Below are 23,725 nucleotides of genomic sequence, written 5' to 3'. Positions count from 1 at the left end.
ATCTTTTTCAAAGAATAAATAGTATTTATTAGAATAGCGAAATCCACGTAGAAAGTCTGACACAATTAGCAATCATCCAGCTCAAAGTTTTATCCATCTCCATAATCCGTTTCATTCCTTCCTTCTTCCTCGCTGGCGTATTCAACAACACCTTCCCCAAATTCAAACCCTAATCCCAATTCAACCAATTTCATCATTCTCATTAGGGTTTCCATTTGTCGATGACGATGTTGTTGGAGGACGTCATTCGATCCATCGAGCTATGGCTGCGTCTCTTGAAGAAGCCCCAATCCCAAACCTACGTCAACCCTGATCTCGATCCTGTGTTATTGGTACCCGGCGTTGGTGGATCAATCCTTAATGCTGTTAATACCGACGGTAGCCAGGAAAGGGTTTGGGTTCGGTTTTTATCCGCTGAGTATAAGCTGAAAACTAAGCTTTGGTCACGTTATGATCCTGCTACTGGTAAAACTGTAACGATGGATCCAAAATCGACTATTGTGGTTCCTGAAGATAGGCATGGACTCCACGCTATTGATGTTTTGGATCCGGATTTGGTATGTGTGTTTTAATTTTGAACTGAGTTGTTGTGTGAATTGCATTGCTGATAGCTGAAGAATTGATTGTTGAACCATGTATGTATTCGTTTTGTGATTCAGGTGATTGGAAGTGAGGCTGTATATTATTTCCATGACATGATAGTTCAAATGCAGAAATGGGGGTATCAAGAGGGGAAGTCACTTTTTGGCTTTGGATATGATTTTCGACAAAGCAATAGGTAGTTAACTAATCGTAAACTGGAACAGGAACGGTTAATGATAATGATTTGATTGAACTTGAAAAATGAGTCCATTCCCTTTTCATTACTTACCCAAATTAATTTAGCTTAATTTTTTTTGGACATTCCATTCTTTGTATCTTTATATTTTATGAGACTAGCAATGTTATCAAATTTCCGCAATTTCGGCGCTATGGCGTATATACATGGCTGTTTTTGGGCTTGCCGCAATGGCGAATATCGGCCAGTATTGCGGGGTTTTCCGCTATAACGGCGCCACAAAGCGTCTGGTATGGAGGAATTTTGGCTCTCCGCCACTGGAGATTAGTTCATTTTGTCTTTATGCAAGATAAAGTTAGATTCTATCTCATTTTTATAATAAACTCTGACCCTGTTTGTTTAAATAGCTAAATTTGTAGTTTAGTGCCTGGAAAACGCTCATGTATAAGCCATTTCAAGACCAAAATATAAAATAAATTTAAATTGGTTTTTATATAAGCTATACGCTATTTTTATCAGCTATCTTGCAGTGAAAACAACTATGAAGCCATAAGCTTTTTTTATAGGTTCTGTCAAACCGTCTCAGAAGTGCTTATGTCTGTAGATAGATGCTTAGATGACAATCTAAAGAGGCACTTCATTGTTAATAATATTTGTATCCTGTATTTATATTTGTGGTTATTTTTACAAAAGCAATAGTGTTCTCAGGAAGTTGTTATCTGTCAAACAAGCATACCCTAAAGTAGACTAAAATTTTGTAAATACTTTATCTGAATCGCCATCGCCAAATTGTTTTTTTGTTTTGTTTTGTTGTTAAATTTCCCAGTGATATCATTTTCCATAATCCTAAAGATAAAGTCGTTAACAATTGTGATTATTTTCATTCAGGTTGCAGGAAACAATGGATCGGCTTGCTACGAAGTTAGAATTAATTTATAATGCTTCCGGAGGGAAAAAGATAAATCTCATAAGTCATTCTATGGGTGGTCTTTTGGTGAAATGTTTCTTGTCCCTGCATAGTGATGTAATACATACATCAAGCTTCCTAAATCAATTTTACTTTATTTTGTAGTTTTCTTTAACCTTGTCATTTATATCCATCAAAACCTTGGATGTTTTTCACTGCTGATATGTAAAGTTCGCAATTTTGTTGTCGTTTGCAGATTTTTGAGAAATATGTTAAGAATTGGATTGCAATTGCTGCACCATTCCAGGGTAAGAAATATTCTATTCTGTATATACTCAGAAGATCAGAAGTAAACATTAAGGATATTTGACGAATATGATTCTTCTAGCACTTCAATGCAATTTGTAAAGCTGGGACTGTTGGAAATTTGATTTCCTTAATCTTATTAGAGAGAGCAATGTCATCTGTATGCGGTAGAGAGTAAATAGTTGATGCACAAAAATTTGCATCAAAAGGAGGGTTGTTACTTGTTAAAATATTGGAGGAAAAATAATAAAGAAAAGGAAATATAGTTTATTTATGGCGTTTGTTACCATCATGCCTTTTAATGGTAACTCTTCACGTTAGCTCAATTCTTTTTCGCATAATTTCTTCTGTTTTGAAACTCTTCAGATTCTCTCTGATTGGTTTTTATATCATCTGCCTTCTTGCAGCTAGATAGAGTTTTCTTAAATCATTTTTTTACCATCATGACGTAGCTGTGTGTTGTTATGCAGGTGCACCTGGATGTACCAATTCTACCTTTTTAAATGGAATGTCATTTGTGGAAGGATGGGAGCAAAACTTTTTTATTTCCAAATGGAGCATGCACCAGTTGGTACTGATCAATTATTTTGGCCTTCTGAATTTGTGTGTTAACTTCAATTATTAGTGCAACCAATCCCTATTACAGGGACTTGTCATAGTCATCCTACCTTTCTCTTGTGGTATATATTATTATCTCTGATATCTGTTGGATACAGATATTTGAGGGTGCTGAGTATTTAATACTTGTATGATTTCTGAGTTTATTCGACTGTCTCAACAGTTTATCCTTCAGTGATATAGCTGTGCAGAGGTATTAAATGTTAATTGACCAGCATGAAGGAAAAGGAAAATACTGATGAAATCAAAGCCAAAAGGCAAAATAATTAAATGATAATCAAAATTCACAATCATTCTTTTGATTTCTATGCTCATATCAAAAGCAAAATAGTATGCAGTGACATAAAGCACAAGAAAAAAATATAATCTAGTCTTGGCTACTATTATTTATAGTTTGTACAAGTTATAATATTATAGTTATATATAGTTTTTCGTGCATTGATCACTTGACATTGATTGCCCCATTTGTATTTTCCATGTATTGTATGATGCAGTGTTCTCTGTTATAATGTTTTTCTTCTTTCCTATGCGCAAGATTGTATAAACATAATGAAGTGTCTGTTATAATGTTTTTCTTCTTTCCTATGCACACGATTGTATAAGCATAATCTTGCATGTGTATTTTATTTTAATGTGCGCATTTTGGTATGAACTTATAATACATTTTGAGCTTTTTCTTTTGGGATTTAGATGCATTGGTTTTCAAAATTACTTAATGAAGATTGTTCCGTGTCACAGCTGATTGAATGTCCATCGATATATGAACTGATGGCCTGTCCTAATTTTGATTGGCAACACATTCCTGTTCTGGAATTGTGGCGTGAGAGACTTCATTCAGATGGGAAATCTCATGTTATTCTTGAGTCATATCCGCCATGTGATACTGTCGAGGTTTTGAAGCAAGCTCTTTTAAACAACAAAGTGAGTTACAACTTACAAGCTCTACCTTGCTCAGCTTGCAGTTTACTTGAACTTAGCAAATATGATTGGGTTTAAATAATGTATTGCAAAACATTTTTTGTTCAAATTCCACTACACTATAACTGCTATTTGACAACACTGGCTGGAAATACATTTATATGTTTGAGAATAGATATGTTACTATTCAAGACATAGTTGTCTAGGATATTTAGTTGTATGCACCTTAATTTAGATTGGTTTGATGTCCAGCTTAATTATGATGGTGAGGAATTGGATCTGCCCTTCAACTCAGAGATTTTGGAATGGGCAAACAAAACACGGGAGATTCTATCTTCTGCCAAACTTCCGCCGGGCATTAAATTTTACAATATTTATGGGACCAATCTTCGGACGCCTCATAGCATTTGGTAATGTCTCTATCAATTCACTGGGTCATACCGCTTTTGCCCTTAGATTGCGTATTAATTGCACTGGGATTGGTCTAGTACATTCTCGTAGATATTTGGTATTCCTTTTAATATGTGACCGTCACTTTACATGACAACTATTCTGCAGCTATGGAAATGCAAACAAGCCTGTTTCAGATCTGCACGAGTTACGTTATTTACAGGTACATTTGTAATTGTTTCAATTTCCAAATATACATTCATATGTATTGGTGCATCTTACCTATCTAAGGGTAGCCAAGGCCATATGGTTCAGTGGACACATTATTGATTCCCCTAGTTTGCAGTACAACTTTTTATCCGTACTTCCTTTGGAAAAAGTCTGGCCAATTTGCATATGTGATTTGGTCCTTATTTTATAATTTTTTTTAATTAGTTAAAAAAGCTTGTGTGTATTTTGATTCCCCTAATTTTTGTAATAGCTTTTAAGCCTTCAAAATCATCTTGAATTCGGAATGCGGCAACCTCTTCTCTTGCCTCAACTTAAATCTATAACTACTTCAACTCATATCTATTTCCTTTGTTTTATCTTCTATTTCGTATGTGCAGATTTTACTTTATTGTGTTGTGTAACATCTGTGTAAACTACTACCTAGGCATTTCATTTTCTTAGTCTACAAAGTCTGACTTTATTTTATAATATTCAGCCCAGATTGGTGTGTGTTGATGGTGATGGAACAGTTCCAGTAGAGTCAGCTAAGGTTTGTTAACTCTCCTCATATCTTTATGCAATTGGTGATTTATTGAATCTAAGAGTGTCATGAAAGGTATTCTTAGGTTTCCAATCTTGTACCATTTTTCTTGATGTTAAACCAATTAAGTTATTTCTACAATTGAAGAAAGAGTCTGGCTAAACTGTCATCATGCATCTTATGATCAAGTTTAGTTATGTGGGAAAATTTTATTTGCTAATAGAATTTGTGGATGTTCTACTATTTACCATAATTTCACAACTGTATTTGAAATTCCTTCCACTTTTTTTATCACCCGTGTCATTTGAAGAGACACTACTCTGCTCATGAGATCACATTTCTGGTGTAGGTTCTACAGTAGTACTCTTTTATAAAAAAAATTACAGTATATGCTAATTAATTCCTCTTAGGCATCCTTACACGTCTGCGCTTTTTTCTGTCCATTTACCTCTAGTACATCCACCATTATCATAAAATACTGTTTGTTTTAATAATGCTTTATCTTTTGGCCTTGTATGCAGGCTGATGGCTTCGATGCGGAGGAAAGGGTTGGAATCCCAGGGGAGCATCGAGGAATCCTTTGTGAGCCTCATCTATTCAGGATTCTCAAGCACTGGCTGAGGGCAGGAGATCCTGATCCCTTTTACAATCCTGTCAATGATTATGTGATTCTACCCACTGCTTTTGAAATAGAGAGGCATACCGAAAAGGGTCTAGTAGTAACATCCCTTAAAGAGGAATGGGAAGTTATTTCCAATGACCAAGATGGTCAAAGTATTACTGGTGATGAAATTTCCTTGAGCTCAATATCAGTTTCGCAAGAAGGAGCCATTAAATCGCATTCTGAGGCTCATGCTACTGTCTTTGTTCATCCTGGTAATGATGGTAAACAGCACATTGAACTGAATGCACTAGCTGTTTCAATCGATGCCTCATGAACCGTTCGTGCACGTGAACATGGTGGGAATACTTGATGTATATTTGTTTGTGGCCAACATCTCTGTATATATAAAAACATTCATATGATGCTGCCACCATATTCCTCAATGTTCTATGCTGTATAACTTGTCTGTGTCAGTTGTGATAAAATAATAACTTTGTGAAGAGTGGCGTGCTATTAATATTTGTATCAGCCTATGTACAAAGTTCAATGGAAAAATTATATTTATTTGCTTCACAACTTTTTCTATTAATATCTTTTATGTTTTTCATTTTTTGTTATCCTATGGAATAACTATTGGAACTGGAAGGAAAATGAGGATCTGTAACTTGAACTTTCTTAAACTAATTCAATCCTTTGATATAATGATCAGGGAAGATAGTTGATGCTGATGACTTACAGCACTATACCAGTTATGTTTGCTTTTAAACATCTGAGAAATGATCATAAAATTTAACTAGGATAATTTTCATTAAAAATAGATGGTCATATACAGCAGTATAGTATGCATAATATTATGAACTTTCCAAAGGACTATTCATGGTGATTTGTTTGTTTTATTTATTACAAAAGAAACCAAGCTTTCTTGCCACATTACATAAACATTATTCCTATTCCTTTGGTTTGATTGCAATGCCTTTGATAACAAGACCCTGCTTCCACATACCACCTTCATATTCAAACATAGATATCTCCATCTCACCGCCATCTTTTTCAGATGCTACAAACTCACCAACTGGAACCTCTATCCACCTTCCTCTTAACATCTCCATTAGATTCATCTTGTATTGCTGCTTCTTTCCTCCTGGAAGAACAAGTCTCACATTTACCGGCAGTTCCCAACCCTGAGCTGGATCTATCAACTTTACACAAAACAAAACTTGATATAGAATTCCAGGTGAAAGCTTTCTAGTGTCGAATTTTCCATGCACTTCTAGCCAGCAAACACTCACCAGTTCAGCCACCTCAGTCATCCCGTCACTACAAAACATATCTTGCTATAATTAGGACTAAACAATTATGTGACATAATATGCTACAACACTGAAATTATCATAAGATATATGTACCTTGCATCTTTTTGCTGTTTCCATTCCCAGTAAAGTGGATTCTCTGCCCAAGTGATTGATAGTGCTCTTGCATACAACATAAAACAGTTGGCCTTGGACTTCTTCTCAACCCAATATTTCTACAAACAACGATAATAGTTTGTTCGATACATAAATAACAGTTTCATTAACAAGTAAAAATAAAAACTCAAAGATTCATTTAGTTTGAAACTTGCCTTAGTCTTACGATGTAAGAACACGCCAGCATTTAGTTGATCAAACATCTTCTCCCTGGATGACTTATTAACTGGTGAGTCTGCATCCTTCAATATATTCTCATAGTTATGTGGAAAACTTAGTTCTTTGATCAAAGGTTTAGATGCTGCTGATTGAGTCTCATATTTGGCTTTCACAACTGGGCCATTTTGTACCACCTTTCTGGAGGGTTCTGTGCTTTTTCGAGGAGACAGCAACAAATTTTCGCTTCTGGAAGGTGATCGGAATTCTTCCTTATTGGTTGGTTCATTTGGTTGATGAAGATTTTGTCGTGGCTGTGACTGTGAATGATGATGTGTTTGAGGCTGTTGTTCTGGTTGTTGCTGTTGTTGTTGCTCTAATTCTGATAGATTAGCCCCCATTTCAATTCATATGCTATATGTTATTATTTGTGCTTTTCTTCTTTATATACAAAACTAAGTAGTAATATTTTAGAAAGTAATATATTCTCTAATAGGGAATATTTGCCTCAGACCGTGAGTTAGATGATTTTGGAATATTTTATTTATTATATTCCTGTTGAACATATTGTGAGATAAGTTTTAAAATATTTTGGAAGGTTGCACTAATTAAATGTTTATGATGTTTGAATTATGATATCATATGTTTGGTTGGTCTAATGGTTAAGAGTTTAGTGCTTGAAGAGACGTGCAAATGAAAATTTTTATTCTTCAGAAGGTTGCAATAGGGGCAAAAGCTCCTCAGAAAATTCTTTGATAGCATCGGCATACAGGTAATTATATAGCATAATGACATAGGAAAAGTATTTGTTAAATTTTTTCAAGAACACCAAAAATAAAATTGGTGATATTCTTTGTTTTTTTAAAGTCTAATTGGTGTTTTAACTTCTTTGTATTTAAATATTAGATAAATAAGCAATCAAAATTTTAATATATTTTGTTTGAATTGACATTTTGACTTTTATTTATAACAGAATAGACATTAAATAACATTTTCTTGTCTAATCGAGGTAGTTTTGACATGTTCTATTATTTTTAATGGATGATTTTCTTAAAATATTTTTACTGATGCAAAGGATTGATGGTAAAATATTTCTTTGAGAGAAAAACTTCAACAAAAATTGTTTCACCTTCTCTCAATCTCATCATTTCATATCGAGTAACCTTAATATAAGGTTGAATTGTTATTTGGTTATGAATATGATAAGCAATGTCCATTGGTTCTATCCAAAAGGGATATAAAAGATGTTTGACATGGATCATTACGCTAATCATTTATTGCAAGGAACGATTCTTTCTATTGACAGTTCCATTTTGGTGAGGTCTGATGAGGGCAGAGAGCTCATGAAAAATTCTTTCAGCAGTGCAGAAAGAAGAGAAGTTGGAGCTCTCGAATTCTCTGCCATGATCGTTTCAAATGCTAATGATATTGCCAATCTTCTCCCTTTTCACGTTGTAGAGGATGACAAAAAGTATCAAAACAACGAAGGTGTCTGACTTTTCATAAATAAACTCCACCTAGGTGTATTTGAATTAGTCATTAACACACACAAAAACACATCTCTTACCTCCAAGACTCTCAACTTGCATAGGTCTCATAAGATTCATATTAAATAATTCAAAAACATGAGTAGCTGTAAGATGTTAAACCTTCTTAGGTGACATCTTGGTTTGCCTCCCAACCTGACAATTCTTCACAAATTTTACCTTCTTCGATCTTGAGATCATGTATGCCCATAATAGTTTTTTGGCTTAATTGCAACTTTAGTCCGCCTATTTTGTTTTTTTCTTGATTTTGATCCCTCTATTTTAAAAACCACTATTTTAGTCACCTTTTTAAGTTTTCTGTGCAATTTTCGCCCCCTATTTTGCTTTTTTCGGTAAAATTAGTCCCTATTTCTGTCTCTTTTTCAACAGAAAATTCAGAAGGGAGACCAAAATCGTGGTTTTAAAAATGGGGGGACCAAAATCGAAAAAAAGACAAAATGGAGGGACCAAAGTTGCAATTAAGCTAGTTTTTTTTTTTACAATAATTTTCCTCATTCTTCTGAGATTCAAGTGCCCAAGCTTCCTGTGCCACAAATTAGTTTCTTCAACTTTAGATATGTGTAATAGTGCATTCTTAGCTATTAAACTTAATGCTTGAATCTTGATCACATAGTTAACTGATGATGATGAGAATGACAGTAAGACCATCAACCAACAACACATAAGACAACGAAGACCAGGATAGTCCAACTGGCCCTTTCCAATAACTTTTCCTCTAACAACAACACCAAAAGTAACACAATAGTTGAAAAAGTTCCTTCGTATTCTTTGTAGGTTTGCTTATACTCCAAATTTCATCAAGTTTATCATCTTCATAATTTAGCATGCATAAAGATTTTGTCAATCCTTCAAGTTCAGAATTGAGATGTCTAACGTCTTGCTTCAAATCAGTAATAGTGAGCATGAGTCGAGTTTTGTTCTAAAATAATTATATTTGTCATATAAAATGTAAGTCATTGAGTTGTATGATTTATTTTCTCAGTCGAATATGTAACTACAATATGCAACTTAAAAACGTTGTGGGGGTGGCGTTGAATTAGTGTTGCTGAAGTTTTCTCGTTTATGCGCAATGTTCTTGATTTTTCTTAAGAAATGTATGCAATGAATCTTTTGGTTATTAGGATAATAATAATGGTGAAAAATAAAGGACACAAGTCAATTATACTAGTTCCCTTTATCAATCAATGATATATCTAGACCCTTCAGACCTTGAATGATTTACCACTTGAAGGATAGAAAAACACTTAGAAAGGGGGGGATTGAATAAGTGTGACTTAAAATCTTGAGCGATAAAAATAAAATGCACAATTATTTTTATCCTGGTTCGCTGTTAACGAAGCTACTCCAGTCCACCCCCGCAGAGATGATTTACCTCAACTGAGGATTTAATCCACTAATCGCACGGATTACAATGGTTTTCCACTTAGCCGCAACTAAGTCTTCCAGAGTCTTCTGATCACAACCTGATCACTCCAGGAACAACTGCTTAGTTCACTCCTAAGACTTTTCTAGAGTCTACTGATCAACACGATCACTCTAGGCTTAGTTCACTCCTAAGACTTTCTGCTCAGCCAACTGCCAAGACTTCCTGCTCAGCCAACTGCCAAGACTTCCTGCTCAGCTAACTGCTAAGACTTCCTAGAGTATACTGATCAACTGATCACTCTAGTTCCTTACAACTTAATGTAATCAATTCAAGAGTTTACAAATGCTTCTAAAAAGCGATAATCACAACTGTGATATTTCTCTTACAATTTAAGCTTAATCTCACTAAGATATTACAACAGCAATGTAGTGAGCTTTGATGAAGATGAAGATTCTGAGTTTAGATTTGAACAGCGTTTCAGCAAGTTAATTTGAATTGTATTGGTGCGAAATCGTTGTTAACCTTGCTTCTCATCAGAACTTCATATTTATAGGCGTTGAGAAGATGACCGTTGAATGCATTTAATGCTTTGCGTGTTCCGTACAGCTTTGCATTTAATGTTATACGCTTTTGTCAACTACCTCGAGCCTTGTTCACGCTGTGTCTACTGACGTAGCCTTTAGTAGCTTTAACGTTCCTTTTGTCAGTCAGCGTAGTCTGCCACGTGTACTTCCTTCTGATCTGATGTTTGTGAATACGACGTTTGAATATCATCAGAGTCAAACAGCTTGGTGCATAGCATCTTCTGATCTTCTGACCTTGAAGTGCTTCTGAGCGTGATACCATCTTCTGATCTTCAGTGCTTCTGATCTCATGTTCTTCTGATGCTTCCATAGACCCATGTTCTGATTCTGCTTCGACCATCTTCTGATGTCTTGCCAGACCATGTTCTGATGTTGCATGCTGAACCATTTGAGATACATCTTCTGAGCGCTGAATTATGCGTACTCTTTATATATTTCCTGAAAGGGAAATTGCATTGGATTAGAGTACCATATTATCTTAAGCAAAATTCATATTATTGTTATCATCAAAACTAAGATAATTGATAAGAACAAATCTTGTTCTAACAATCTCCCCCTTTTTGATGATGACAAAAACATATATAAATGATATGAATTTGCGATCAGAAAGAGTAGACGGCAAAAGACAAATATTACACAGCTATAGCAAAAGCATATGAATATGTCTCCCCCTGAGATTAACAATCTCCCCCTGAGATAAATAATCTCCCCCTGAAATAAATACTCGAAGAACTTTAATAAAAGACTTCCCTGATTATTTCGGTAGAGACGATCATATGAGCTTCTGCCTTCAGAGAATTCATAGCTTCTGACTTCTGCTTCCATTGGACAGCTTCAGAACTTGAATTTCTTTGATCTTCAGAACATTCACAGCTTCTGACTTCTGCTTCCATTCAGGACAGCTTCAGAACTTGAATTTCTTTGATCTTCAGAACATTCACAGCTTCTGACTTCTGCTTCCATTCAGGACAGCTTCAGAACTTGAATTACTGGATCTTTTAGAACATTCACATCTTCTGATTTCTGCTTCCCTCGGATAGCTTCAGAACTTTGAATGTCTACCAGCATCACTTCATGCTAGATTTGTATCAGAACATTGTTGAATGTACCAGAGCATCATTTGAGCATCTCTACATCCTGAAATGTTACAGAACAAAAACTAAACGACAAAAGTCAGCATGAACGAGTTAGAACATAAAATGTATATTCAAATACATGATATGTATCAGAGCCAAATGTATCAGAGCATTTAGGCTAAAAACATGTATCAGAGCAAATAATGTATCAGAGCCATAACATTATATGTATCAGGGCAAATAGAATTTTGTCAGAACAGGATAGACAATGATATTCAAATTCTATTATCAGTGCTTCTGATTCATTCTTCTTTCTTGCTTCTGATCTCTGAAGCTTGATAACACTCAGCTTGCTTCAGTTTCAATGGTTTTGCTTCTAGTGTTTGCTTTGAAGATTCACTTCACTTCTTTGTACCTGCAAAACACTTAAACCATATAGAACTTGCAGTTCTTGTTAGTGAATGTGTGGGAGCCTTTACCCAGCAACTGATAGATTTAATCAAATCATTTATCATTTATCTTTCTCCCCCTTTTTGTCATAACATCAAAAAGAATATTTAAAAAGATTCAGATGTATAAAACAGAACACATGGAGGAAGAAAATGATTTCATTAAGGTTCAACCAATTGGTACAGAAGTACGAGATGAAAAAATCAGATGCACAGAAACAAAACAGATGCAAAGAAAAGAAAGAAACAACATAGACTCAATCTAAGATGGCCCTAGTCTTGACAAGATCTTGGCCAGCATCTGTTTGACATCATTGTTGTGTCCTTCTTGCCTCTCAATGAAAGCATCATACTTCTCATTGAGTGAGCTTTGCTCATCCTGTCTCCTCTGAATCGCTTCTATGGTCGGCGTCCCTTCAACTGCACGCGCGCTTATCCATGAATAGTAACGACAAGTTTACCATCCCGAGATAAAGCGTAACAGCTGTTTTGCTTTAAAAGAGATTCTGAATCAACTTAGACAATGAAACGTTAGTAATAACCGAATCATAATTTCTAAACGAATTCAATCAGAACTTCTGAAAAAAAAAAAAAAAAATGTTCCACATTCATTTCAGAAGATACTCATATATGAGAAATTCTCATCTTCTCATTCTGGGCATAAATCCATACTGATGTTCTTCAGAATGAACTTAAACCTATCTTCAGCCAGGGGTTTTGTAAAGATATCAGCCCATTGATGGTCTGTATCAACAAAGTTTAAAGAAATAACACCCTTCTGAACATAGTCCCTTATGAAATGATGTTTTATCTCAATATGCTTAGCTTTTGAATGAAGAATAGGATTCTTAGATAAACATATAGCAGAAGTATTATCACAGAATATAGGAATGTTACTCTCAAATATCTGATAATCTTCTAACTGACTTTTCATCTAGAGCATCTGTGTACTACAACCAGCAGCTGCGACATATTCTGCTTCTGTGGTTGATAGAGCAATGGTTGCTTGCTTCTTGCTGTACCAGGAGATTAAGTGACTTCCAAGAAATTGGCAACTTCCTGAAGTACTTTTTCTTTCAATTCTGTCTCCAGCATAATCAGCATCGCAGAATCCTACTAAGTTGTATTCTTTAGATTTTCTGTAAACTAAACCAACATTAGTAGTACCTTTCAGATACCTTAGAATCCTCTTAACAGCAGTTAAATGAGATTCTCTAGGATCCGATTGGAATCTAGCACACAAACAAACACTGAACAGAATGTCAGGTCTAGAAGCAGTCAGATATAGAAGAGATCCAATCATACCTCTGTATAGCTTCTGATCTACCTTCTTACTTACCTCATCCTTACCTAGGATGCATGTTGGATGCATAGGAGTTTTGGCTTCTTTGCAGTCTAGAAGATTAAACTTCTTCAGAAGTTCCTTCACATACTTGGTTTGGTGAACATACGTTCCTTCTGATGTTTGATTTATTTGTATTCCAAGGAAATACTTGAGTTCTCCCATCATGCTCATTTCAAACTCAGCCTGCATAGACTTAGCAAACTCCTTTCCAAGTGTAGCATTAGATGTTCCAAAAATAATATCATCCACATATATTTGACAAATTAAAATATCCTTTTCAAAGGTTTTACAAAAGAGAGTAGTGTCCACTTTTCCTCTAATGAAACCATTATCTAGAAGGAAAGAACTTAAGCGTTCATACCAAGCTCTGGGAGCCTGTTTCAATCCATACAATGATTTCTTAAGTTTAAAAACATGATTAGGAGACATAGAGTCTTCAAAACCAGGAGGTTGATGGACATAAACTTCTTCATCTATATAACCATTTAAGAAGGCACTCTTAACATCCATCTGATAGAGAGTGATGTTCTGTTGAGTGGCAAAAGAAATTAATAGACGAATAGACTCTAACCTGGCCACCGGTGCAAAGGTTTCTGTGTAGTCAATCCCTTCTTGCTGACTATAACCCTGAGCCACCAGTCTGGCTTTGTTCCTTACCACTTCACCTTTCTCACTAAGCTTGTTTCTGAAGACCCATTTTGTACCAATTATGTTGAATCCATCTGGTCTAGGAACAAGATCCCAAACATCATTCCTTGTAAACTGATTTAGTTCTTCTTGCATAGCAATTATCCAGTCTGGATCTTCTAGAGCATGATCAACAGAAGTTGGCTCGATCAAAGATACAAGACCTAATTGACAGTCTGCATTGTTCCTAAGGAATGCTCTTGTTCTGATTGGATCATCCTTCTTTCCAAGAATGACATCTTCTGAATGACCAGAGATGAGTCTGGATGATCTTCTGACAGATGGTTCTTCAGAAATACTTAGATCCTCCAGAGAAGCTGTTACTTGATCTTCAGATTCTTTGCTTCTGAGGAGCTCTGCTTCTGATGCGTTGCTTCTTGGCTCAGCAACTTCTGATATGTCAATATCACAACCTGCAAAATTATCAACTTGCTTTGGTTTTTTAGAACCAAGCTTATCATCAAACCTGATATTGATTGATTCTTCTACAACCAATGTTTCAGTATTGTATACCCTGTAGCCTTTTGAGCGTTCAGAGTATCCAAGAAGGAAACACTTTTGAGCTTTGGAATCAAACTTACCAAGATGATCTTTAGTGTTCAGAATAAAGCATACACATCCAAAAGGATGGAAATATGAAATGTTGGGCTTTCTATTCTTCCACAATTCATAGGGAGTCTTATTTAGAATAGGTCTGATAGAGATTCTATTCTGAATATAACATGCAGTGTTTATTGCTTCTGCCCAGAAATGCTTAGCCATATTGGTTTCATTGATCATGGTTCTGGCCATTTCTTGAAGAGTCCTATTCTTTCGTTCTACAACCCCATTTTGCTGTGGAGTTCTAGGACAAGAGAAATCATGGGCAATACCATTTTCTTTGAAGAATTCTTCAAAGGATTTGTTCTCAAATTCACCACCATGATCACTTCTGACCTTTATGATTTTACACTCTTTTTCAGATTGAATCTGAATGCAGAAATCAAGGAACACTGAATGAGTCTCATCCTTGTGTTTCAAGAATTTTACCCATGTCCAGCGGCTATAATCATCTACGATGACTAATCCATATTTCTTTCCTCTGACAGATGCTGTTTTGACTGGTCCAAACAGATCAATGTGCAAGAGTTCTAATGGCCTTGAAGTAGAAACAACATTCTTAGACTTGAATGCAGGTTTGGAGAACTTGCCCTTCTGACATGCTTCACAAAGAGCATCTGATTGGAATTTCAGATTAGGGAGTCCTCTGACAAGATTCAGTTTGTTAATTTGAGAGATCTTTCTCAAACTAGCATGACCTAATCTCCTGTGCCAGACCCACTGCTCTTCAGAAACAGACATAAGACAAGTCACCTTCTGACACATAAGATCTTGCAGATCTGTCTTATAAATGTTGTTCTTCCTCTTGCCTGTAAATAGGATTGAGCCATCCTTCTGATTTACAGCCTTGCAAGACTCTTGATTAAAGATTATATCATAACCATTGTCACTTAATTGACTGATAGATAAAAGGTTATGTGTTAATCCTTCTACAAGAAGTACATTAGAGATGGAAGGAGAGTTACCAGATTTTATAGTTCCAGAGCCAATTATCTTGCCCTTCTGATCTCCTCCGAACTTGACTTCTCCTCCAGATTTAAGCACCAGGTCTTGGAACATAGACCTTCTTCCTGTCATGTGTCGCGAGCATCCAGAGTCCAGGTACCATGACATGTTGTGCTTTGTCCTTCTTGCAGCCAAGGATATCTGCAATAGGAATAATCTTATCCTTAGGTACCCACATCTTTTTGGGTCCTTTCTTGTTAGATTTTCTCAAGTTCTGATTGAACTTGGATTTAACATTGTAAGCAATAGGAGGAACAGCATGATAATTCTTAATGTGAGTTTCATGATATTTCCTAGGTTGTGTCACATGCTTCTTAGTGTGTGTAATGTGAAAACTTTGTGCATGTGAAGTGTGCCTAATATCATGTGAGTGGCCATACTTGAACTGATCATACAATGGCTTGTATGTAATTTTCATTTCATCAACAGGTTCAAGTTTGTATGGGGTTTCACCCTCATAGCCAATGCCAACTCTTTTGTTTCCAGACACAGCATATATCATAGAAGCTAGCTGACTTCTGCCAATACTTCTAGATAAGAACTTTCTGAAACTTAAATCATATTCTTTCAGAATATGGTTCAGACTAGGAATGGATTTTTCTGAATCAGAAGGAGATCCAACATTATTGGATAGTTTTAAAAGTTTTTCTTTTAATTCAGAATTCTCCAATTCAAGCCTCTTTGTTTCAAATTCAAATTGCTTTTTCAGCTTTTTGTATTTGAGACTGATCTGAGACTTGAGTTCCAGAAGTTCAGCTAGACCGGAAACTAACTCATCTCTAGTAAGTTCAGAAAATACCTCTTCAGAATCTGATTCTGATGTAGATTCTGATCCGTCATCTTCTGTCGCCATCAGCGCACAGTTGGCCTGCTCATCTTCTGAATCATCTTCTGACTCATCCCAGGTTGCCATAAGACCTTTCTTCTTATGAAACTTTTTCTTGGGACTTTCCTTCTGAAGATTTGGACATTCATTCTTGTAGTGTCCAGGCTCATTGCATTCATAGCACATGACCTTCTTCTTGTCAAATCTTCTTTCATCAGAAGATTCTCCACGTTCAAATTTCCTTGAACTTCTGAAGCCTCTGAACTTCCTTTGCTTGGTCTTCCAGAGTTGATTTAGCCTTCTGGAAATCATGGACAGTTCATCTTCTTCTTCAGATTCTGATTCTTCAGGATCTTCTTCTCTAGCCTGAAAAGCGTTAGTGCATTTCTTGATATTAGATTTTAATGCAATAGACTTACCTTTCTTTTGAGGCTCATTTGCGTCCAGCTCAATCTCATGGCTTCTCAAGGCACTGATAAGCTCTTCCAGAGAAACTTCATTCAGATTCTTCGCAATCTTGAATGCAGTCACCATCGGACCCCATCTTCTGGGTAAGCTTCTGATGATCTTCTTTACATGATCAGCCTTGGTGTATCCTTTGTCAAGAACTCTCAATCCAGCAGTCAGAGTTTGAAATCTCGAAAACATCTTTTCAATGTCTTCATCATCCTCCATCTTGAAGGCTTCATACTTCTGGATTAAGGCAAGAGCTTTTGTCTCCTTGACTTGAGCATTTCCTTCATGAGTCATTTTCAAGGACTCATATATGTCATAGGCCGTTTCCCTGTTAGATATCTTCTCATACTCAGCATGAGAGATAGCATTCAGCAAAACAGTTCTACATTTATGATGATTCCTGAAAAGCTTCTTTTGGTCATCATTCATTTCTTGCCTTGACAGCTTCACGCCTCTGGCATTTACTGGATGTTTGTAACCATCCATCAGAAGATCCCATAGATCACCATCTAGACCCAGAAAGTAACTCTCCAGTTTATCTTTCCAGTATTCAAAGTTTTCACCATCAAATACCGGCGGTCTAGTATAACCATTGTTACCGTTGTATTGCTCAGCAGAGCCAGATGTAGATGCAGGTGTAGGTATAGTCCTTTCACTTTCATCAACCATCTTTTAAATGAAGCGTTTTTCTCTTCCTGAATCTTTTCTAAACACGGTTAAGTGCTTGCACCTTAGAACCGGCGCTCTGATGCCAATTGAAGGATAGAAAAACACTTAGAAAGGGGGGGATTGAATAAGTGTGACTTAAAATCTTGAGCGATAAAAATAAAATGCACAATTATTTTTATCCTGGTTCGCTGTTAACGAAGCTACTCCAGTCCACCCCCGCAGAGATGATTTACCTCAACTGAGGATTTAATCCACTAATCGCACGGATTACAATGGTTTTCCACTTAGCCGCAACTAAGTCTTCCAGAGTCTTCTGATCACAACCTGATCACTCCAGGAACAACTGCTTAGTTCACTCCTAAGACTTTTCTAGAGTCTACTGATCAACACGATCACTCTAGGCTTAGTTCACTCCTAAGACTTTCTGCTCAGCCAACTGCCAAGACTTCCTGCTCAGCCAACTGCCAAGACTTCCTGCTCAGCTAACTGCTAAGACTTCCTAGAGTATACTGATCAACTGATCACTCTAGTTCCTTACAACTTAATGTAATCAATTCAAGAGTTTACAAATGCTTCTAAAAAGCGATAATCACAACTGTGATATTTCTCTTACAATTTAAGCTTAATCTCACTAAGATATTACAACAGCAATGTAGTGAGCTTTGATGAAGATGAAGATTCTGAGTTTAGATTTGAACAGCGTTTCAGCAAGTTAATTTGAATTGTATTGGTGCGAAATCGTTGTTAACCTTGCTTCTCATCAGAACTTCATATTTATAGGCGTTGAGAAGATGACCGTTGAATGCATTTAATGCTTTGCGTGTTCCGTACAGCTTTGCATTTAATGTTATACGCTTTTGTCAACTACCTCGAGCCTTGTTCACGCTGTGTCTACTGACGTAGCCTTTAGTAGCTTTAACGTTCCTTTTGTCAGTCAGCGTAGTCTGCCACGTGTACTTCCTTCTGATCTGATGTTTGTGAATACGACGTTTGAATATCATCAGAGTCAAACAGCTTGGTGCATAGCATCTTCTGATCTTCTGACCTTGAAGTGCTTCTGAGCGTGATACCATCTTCTGATCTTCAGTGCTTCTGATCTCATGTTCTTCTGATGCTTCCATAGACCCATGTTCTGATTCTGCTTCGACCATCTTCTGATGTCTTGCCAGACCATGTTCTGATGTTGCATGCTGAACCATTTGAGATACATCTTCTGAGCGCTGAATTATGCGTACTCTTTATATATTTCCTGAAAGGGAAATTGCATTGGATTAGAGTACCATATTATCTTAAGCAAAATTCATATTATTGTTATCATCAAAACTAAGATAATTGATAAGAACAAATCTTGTTCTAACACCACTATGTTTAGATCTTGTACAAGTCTCATACCAAGGCTTCTTTACAACCTTCTAAAACATACACAAACACAAAATCTATGGTGGACTTTGAATCACTTAAACTCAAATAATATTTTCACAAACACCAAATATTATGATGGATTTTGAATCAATCAAATTCAAAAGACCTTTTTACAAACAAGAAACACTATGATGGACTTTGAATCAGCTCAATTCAAAGGACCCTTTACCAACAACTTATCACCACAAAAATGATGATTAAGTCACAATACACTTTAAAATGATTTAATATGCAGTTGTTCTTGAAATGATTTCCAAGATGGATGATTTGCTCTTCTCTTTCCATTGATCACAATTCAAACTTAAATACTGAGAAATGTTTAATGGAAATTTTATAAGATATATGAAAGTTATGGACAAGTTCCAAAACATGATAGTTTGAACACTTTGAAAAATATTTTTAAATTGTATGCAGAATGATATGTGAAAGAGGTGATTTGAATTTCACATGTATCTAGCCTTATATACATCCTATAAAACTTTTATGAGAAGATGCATATGTTTGGAACAAAACCATGAAGTTTTGCCATGATTTGGAACGAAATTGGTTCATGAAAAGTTTACAGTGTGTAACTGATTACCAACAGAACGTAACCGGTTATGACTCTTTCAATGTTCAAAAAATTTCAAACAGAATGACCATGTAACCGGTTACCATATAATTAGACAATTACAACGGTTATGAAAGTGTTATTACGACAGTGTAAACTACCATAATTAACGAAAAATAGAATGAATTGGTAACTGATTACCAGTTTAGTGTAATCGATTACACTAATTGAAAAATGGAAAAATAAACTTTTTAACTGTAATGCTTGAGTGTTTTGAATGCATGATGCTAAAATTATAATGAACCTTTTAAACATGATCCATTAGACTGACTTTTCTGTAGATTAGTTTCATCATAGGTCAATACTTGTCCATCAATATCTTAACCTTTTTATTCTTTGATCACCATTGTCTTCATCAATCTTTATCATGATCAAACATCTTGATTAATCACTTGATTAAGCTTCATAATTGGCAAGCATTCATCATATGTCTTTTTAAGATTTTTCTTCTTTGATAGTCTTCATCAAAAAGATATTTGATAGATGATGTATATCTTCTTCACAATCTCCTCATTTTTTATGATGACAAAATATGCTAAACAAAAGTTTTTGTTTGACATTTGATATACTCCCCCTATCTTGTATATCTCCCTCCCTTTATTTTGCAATTCAAGCTTTGGTATCCTAGAATAAAATGAACAAAAACAAACATACATCTTCTCCCCCTTTTGACTTTATCAAAAAGAAGAAAGAGAGTAAAATCCAAAGCAAATTACTATAGAGAAAGATGCATTATGATAGATTAAGTGATTAGATGAAAGAGTATAATAAACATATTTAGACACTTATCTTCTTTGCAATGCTCTTTGAAAGTGTCACTCTTTTCAATTCATCTTCAACCAAATGAAATTGATCTTACCATATAATATGATTTCCTTGTATCTTGAACAACCAATCTTTATTTACAATTTCAACATATGGTTTTCAATAATACCTACAAAAGAGAATTAATAGTTATTTCTAGGTTCCCAATTTTCTTTGGATCCTTTTAAGTTAGTTCTTTTCTCAACCCATACATAACTGCCACCAAGTACACCAATATTTCTAATATAATATGCATTAGAATTATGATGTTTATAATTGCAATAAAAACAAGTATATGTCATGTTAGGCATTTTTTTATTATAATATAAATATTTCTTGTTATATGTCTTTTTAGAATACACATTATGCTATAATTTTCTATGAATATAGTTATCATCACTGCTAGATTTAATAGAGATAGTCTTTTAAATTTGACTAGAATTTTCAAATTTAGAATATAGTAATCCACTTTTATTATTAACATATTTTTGACTATTTAGCAAATTATCCAATCCATTTTTACCTTTTTCATAATTGCATATTGTAACACCCCAATTTTTAACAACGAGAGTGTATTTTTTCTTTTAAAACAAAAAATATCTTTGGAATAAAACATCTATGCTCATCTTTAAAATAAATCAGAGTAAAGTTTAGTAAGACAATGATCATAATACAATACATCTTTTATAAATTATTTTCTCAAATAAAGGTTTAAGAACACAAATCAAACATACTGTCTAAAAGAATATAATGACAATCTTTATTTTAACAAATAAATAAACAAGGTTTACCATAATACAAGTTACAGAGAAAACAGTAAGGAAGAGTACACAATGACTTCAACAACAACCCCTAAGCTGATCTTGAATTCCAAGTCAAGGATGACTTAGTACAAATGACTCATTATGACATTGAGTCTTGATGATTTCGATTTCCAAAGACATTCACATCTTGCAAGTCTTCACGACACCTGGATACCCTAATTATCACGATTCCTAACAACCTGGGGGCGTTCAGCCCAATAATAATAGTAGAAGGTCACGATCTAAAAATAGCATACATGAAAGAATACACACGTGCAAGTAAAACATGATATATAACAATCACAATATTTATTTCAATAAATATAATAATGTACCAATAACCTAATGCAGACTCTATATGGGTTGGTTCTCCCTAACTGGGTTCCTCACATGCACGAATTCCGGAATCCAACCTCTCCGCAGAGAGTCGTGGACCCTTTCCACTAAAGGCACAACATTCCCTGCTGACACCGACTCAATAAAATCCCGCAGGATTAGGTAGGCTCAATCCACTAGAGTCCTCACCCGGTGTAGTCCACTCGACATACACGCAACTATGATATGCATGAGTATATGTTTTCTCTAATGAAACAACTTACATAATCTTCACATATTTAATCATACCCACAAGTCAATTCATATATTTTTTTTAAAAACATATGAAAGTATGTTCACAAGTTTAGCAGCACGGCACAAACACATATTCATAATTGGACACACAACATTAAACATTCTTAGTCGGGCACACAATTATCACAAAACCCCCAATTGGTTACACCATCATTCATACCAACGCATATGCATTCAATCACATATAATATCATTAGAAAGTGTCCTTACCTTAGTATGCTTCAAACACATTTAACTTACGCTACATGCGAACGGTATGTCTCTCTCGACGAGGTCTCTATCCAGTTCACACTTTCAACCTTTTAAAATACACAATTTAATTAAGTTAACACTAACCCAATTACTTACATAATTAAGGCTTTATCTTTGCCACTTACCTAATCAACCAGGGTTAAGGTTTTCTTATAGATTTACTAACCTAAGAAGATTCCCTTAACTTGGTGAAGTTCTAGTTTAAACACTTAGGCAATAATGACACTTCAAAACTCTTTTCAAAACTTCAAATAGATTTAGGAAAAGCAGAGCCCTATCGATGTTAAAACAAAGTTACTTTTAGCACAAACTCGCAATTAAATATATTTTAAAGAGGGTACCTTCGGTAATTCGTTTTAACCGACATAAAATATTTCTAGTTTAAAAACGATGGTAGAACTGTTTCAAATTAGAAAGGTTACAACTCATTGAATCTTGGTCCGATCATTGCGGACAATATAACCATTTTGATTGTTTCTAAAATGGATATAATGGTTCATTTTTAAGTAAAATTATTAATTTAAAAATGAACTAAATTCACTTTTAAATTTTTCGGCCAACAGAGATTAAATAGAGGCAGTCTCACAAATTTTCACAAATGAGAAACTGAATCGCGGTTAGAACTAATTTAATCAAATCTAAAATTGAAAGATTTAAAATGATTGAAACTCTAAATTTAAATCTCCATGAACTCAATTTAATTACAATACTTATAAAATTACCAATCTTACATGTCAAGTTGTTTTTCAAATTTAAAGTTTGTTTAAAAAATCAAAATGTCATAATTTAGCTTTAAATAAAATGATTCCATTGTGTCAAATACTTTAATTAAACTTGGATGAAATTATTCAAAATAAAATATTATACTAGAATTACTATTAAATATACAAAAATAGTATTGATTGGAAACTAGGAATAAAATTTAGTTATTTATTTATGATTACCAAATAACCATTTTTTTTAAATAGTTAAAATCACAAATCAATTATTACCTCATCAATCAAAACAACGTTTTAGTTACTAATAAAATTATTAATATAGTTTAAACATGATATAAATCATTTTTGAAAAGCACTAGGCTTAAATATAAATATTACAGTAGCCATGTAGTTATTAGTAGTCATTATTATTATATTTCTCTTGTATTGTCATAAGATATAAAATCAAGTAATTGGTAGAAGTTATATCTCTAACAAGGAAGGAAGAGATCATACCAAGTTTACTGAGTTTTCAAAGTGTTGAAATTGAGGAGAGGAAGAAGAGACAATGTGAAAGAAGGATGAGAGAGAGAGAGAGAGAGAGAGAGAGAGAGAGAGAGAGAGAGAGACTTTTTAGTGGTGTGTGCATTTGATTTAAGTCACCTCATGTATTTATAATTAAGAGTCTTGATTTATGACCATCAGATGAAACAGTGTTAGAGATAAGGTTGTTCCCGAACTATTTGATCTTTCTCCCACGGCCACATGCAAAAGTCATCATGACATTAGGAAAAAATATCATGATATTTTTAGTTACCACTTGAAAGTGATAATTATCAATTTTCTTAAGCGATGCCAACGTAAGCAAAAAGACTAAGACTGCATCATAATTTAACCGAAATGAACACATAGAAAAGTACCCGGAAGGAATAAGTCGAACATGCATTTGATTGAAAAATAAAAATAAATATGTTAAAATGATTTAAGCGATACGAAGTTTAAT

The 23,725-nt window shown here is 34.8% G+C and overlaps 2 protein-coding genes and 1 long non-coding RNA gene across 3 annotated transcripts; 1 reads left to right on the top strand and 2 right to left on the bottom strand.

The window, feature by feature from the left end:
- The first annotated feature begins 47 nt into the window (after positions 1-47).
- On the top strand, positions 48-5,848 carry LOC131602522 (lecithin-cholesterol acyltransferase-like 4). Its single transcript, XM_058874654.1, has 10 exons — positions 48-557; positions 660-778; positions 1,667-1,802; positions 1,942-1,993; positions 2,462-2,562; positions 3,348-3,530; positions 3,780-3,937; positions 4,086-4,140; positions 4,624-4,677; positions 5,190-5,848. Exons 1-10 carry the CDS (start codon positions 222-224, stop codon positions 5,604-5,606), a joined length of 1,611 nt encoding a protein of 536 aa, XP_058730637.1. The 5' UTR covers positions 48-221; the 3' UTR covers positions 5,607-5,848.
- Positions 5,849-6,049: 201 nt separating this feature from the next.
- On the bottom strand, positions 6,050-7,317 carry LOC131602523 (protein PHLOEM PROTEIN 2-LIKE A1-like). The gene is made up of 3 exons (XM_058874655.1): positions 6,893-7,317; positions 6,678-6,796; positions 6,050-6,589 (listed from the first exon to the last, which is right to left on the bottom strand). Exons 1-3 carry the CDS (start codon positions 7,292-7,294, stop codon positions 6,220-6,222), a joined length of 891 nt encoding a protein of 296 aa, XP_058730638.1. The 5' UTR covers positions 7,295-7,317; the 3' UTR covers positions 6,050-6,219.
- Positions 7,318-20,475: 13,158 nt separating this feature from the next.
- On the bottom strand, positions 20,476-23,359 carry LOC131602521 (uncharacterized). Its single transcript, XR_009284110.1, has 3 exons — positions 23,239-23,359; positions 21,983-22,071; positions 20,476-21,342 (listed from the first exon to the last, which is right to left on the bottom strand). It is a non-coding gene; the product is annotated as an uncharacterized LOC131602521 (long non-coding RNA).
- Positions 23,360-23,725: the final 366 nt, after the last annotated feature.

This window comes from Vicia villosa, linkage group LG5, assembly GCF_029867415.1.
Source record: "Vicia villosa cultivar HV-30 ecotype Madison, WI linkage group LG5, Vvil1.0, whole genome shotgun sequence".
Lineage (NCBI taxonomy): Eukaryota > Viridiplantae > Streptophyta > Magnoliopsida > Fabales > Fabaceae > Vicia > Vicia villosa.
Note: the sequence above shows the minus strand (reverse complement) of the source record. Positions and strands in the feature narration are given on the sequence as shown.

Coding starts and splice junctions, on each gene's coding strand:
- LOC131602522 (XM_058874654.1), top strand. CDS start 222: ATGACGATGTTGTTGGAGGACGTCATTCGATCCATCGAGCTATGGCTG. Junction 558..659: donor ATGTTTTGGATCCGGATTTG/GTATGTGTGTTT, acceptor TTTGTGATTCAG/GTGATTGGAAGTGAGGCTGT. Junction 779..1,666: donor GATTTTCGACAAAGCAATAG/GTAGTTAACTAA, acceptor ATTTTCATTCAG/GTTGCAGGAAACAATGGATC.
- LOC131602523 (XM_058874655.1), bottom strand. CDS start 7,294: ATGGGGGCTAATCTATCAGAATTAGAGCAACAACAACAGCAACAACCA. Junction 6,797..6,892: donor TCTTACATCGTAAGACTAAG/GCAAGTTTCAAA, acceptor CGTTGTTTGTAG/AAATATTGGGTTGAGAAGAA. Junction 6,590..6,677: donor AAACAGCAAAAAGATGCAAG/GTACATATATCT, acceptor TATGTTTTGTAG/TGACGGGATGACTGAGGTGG.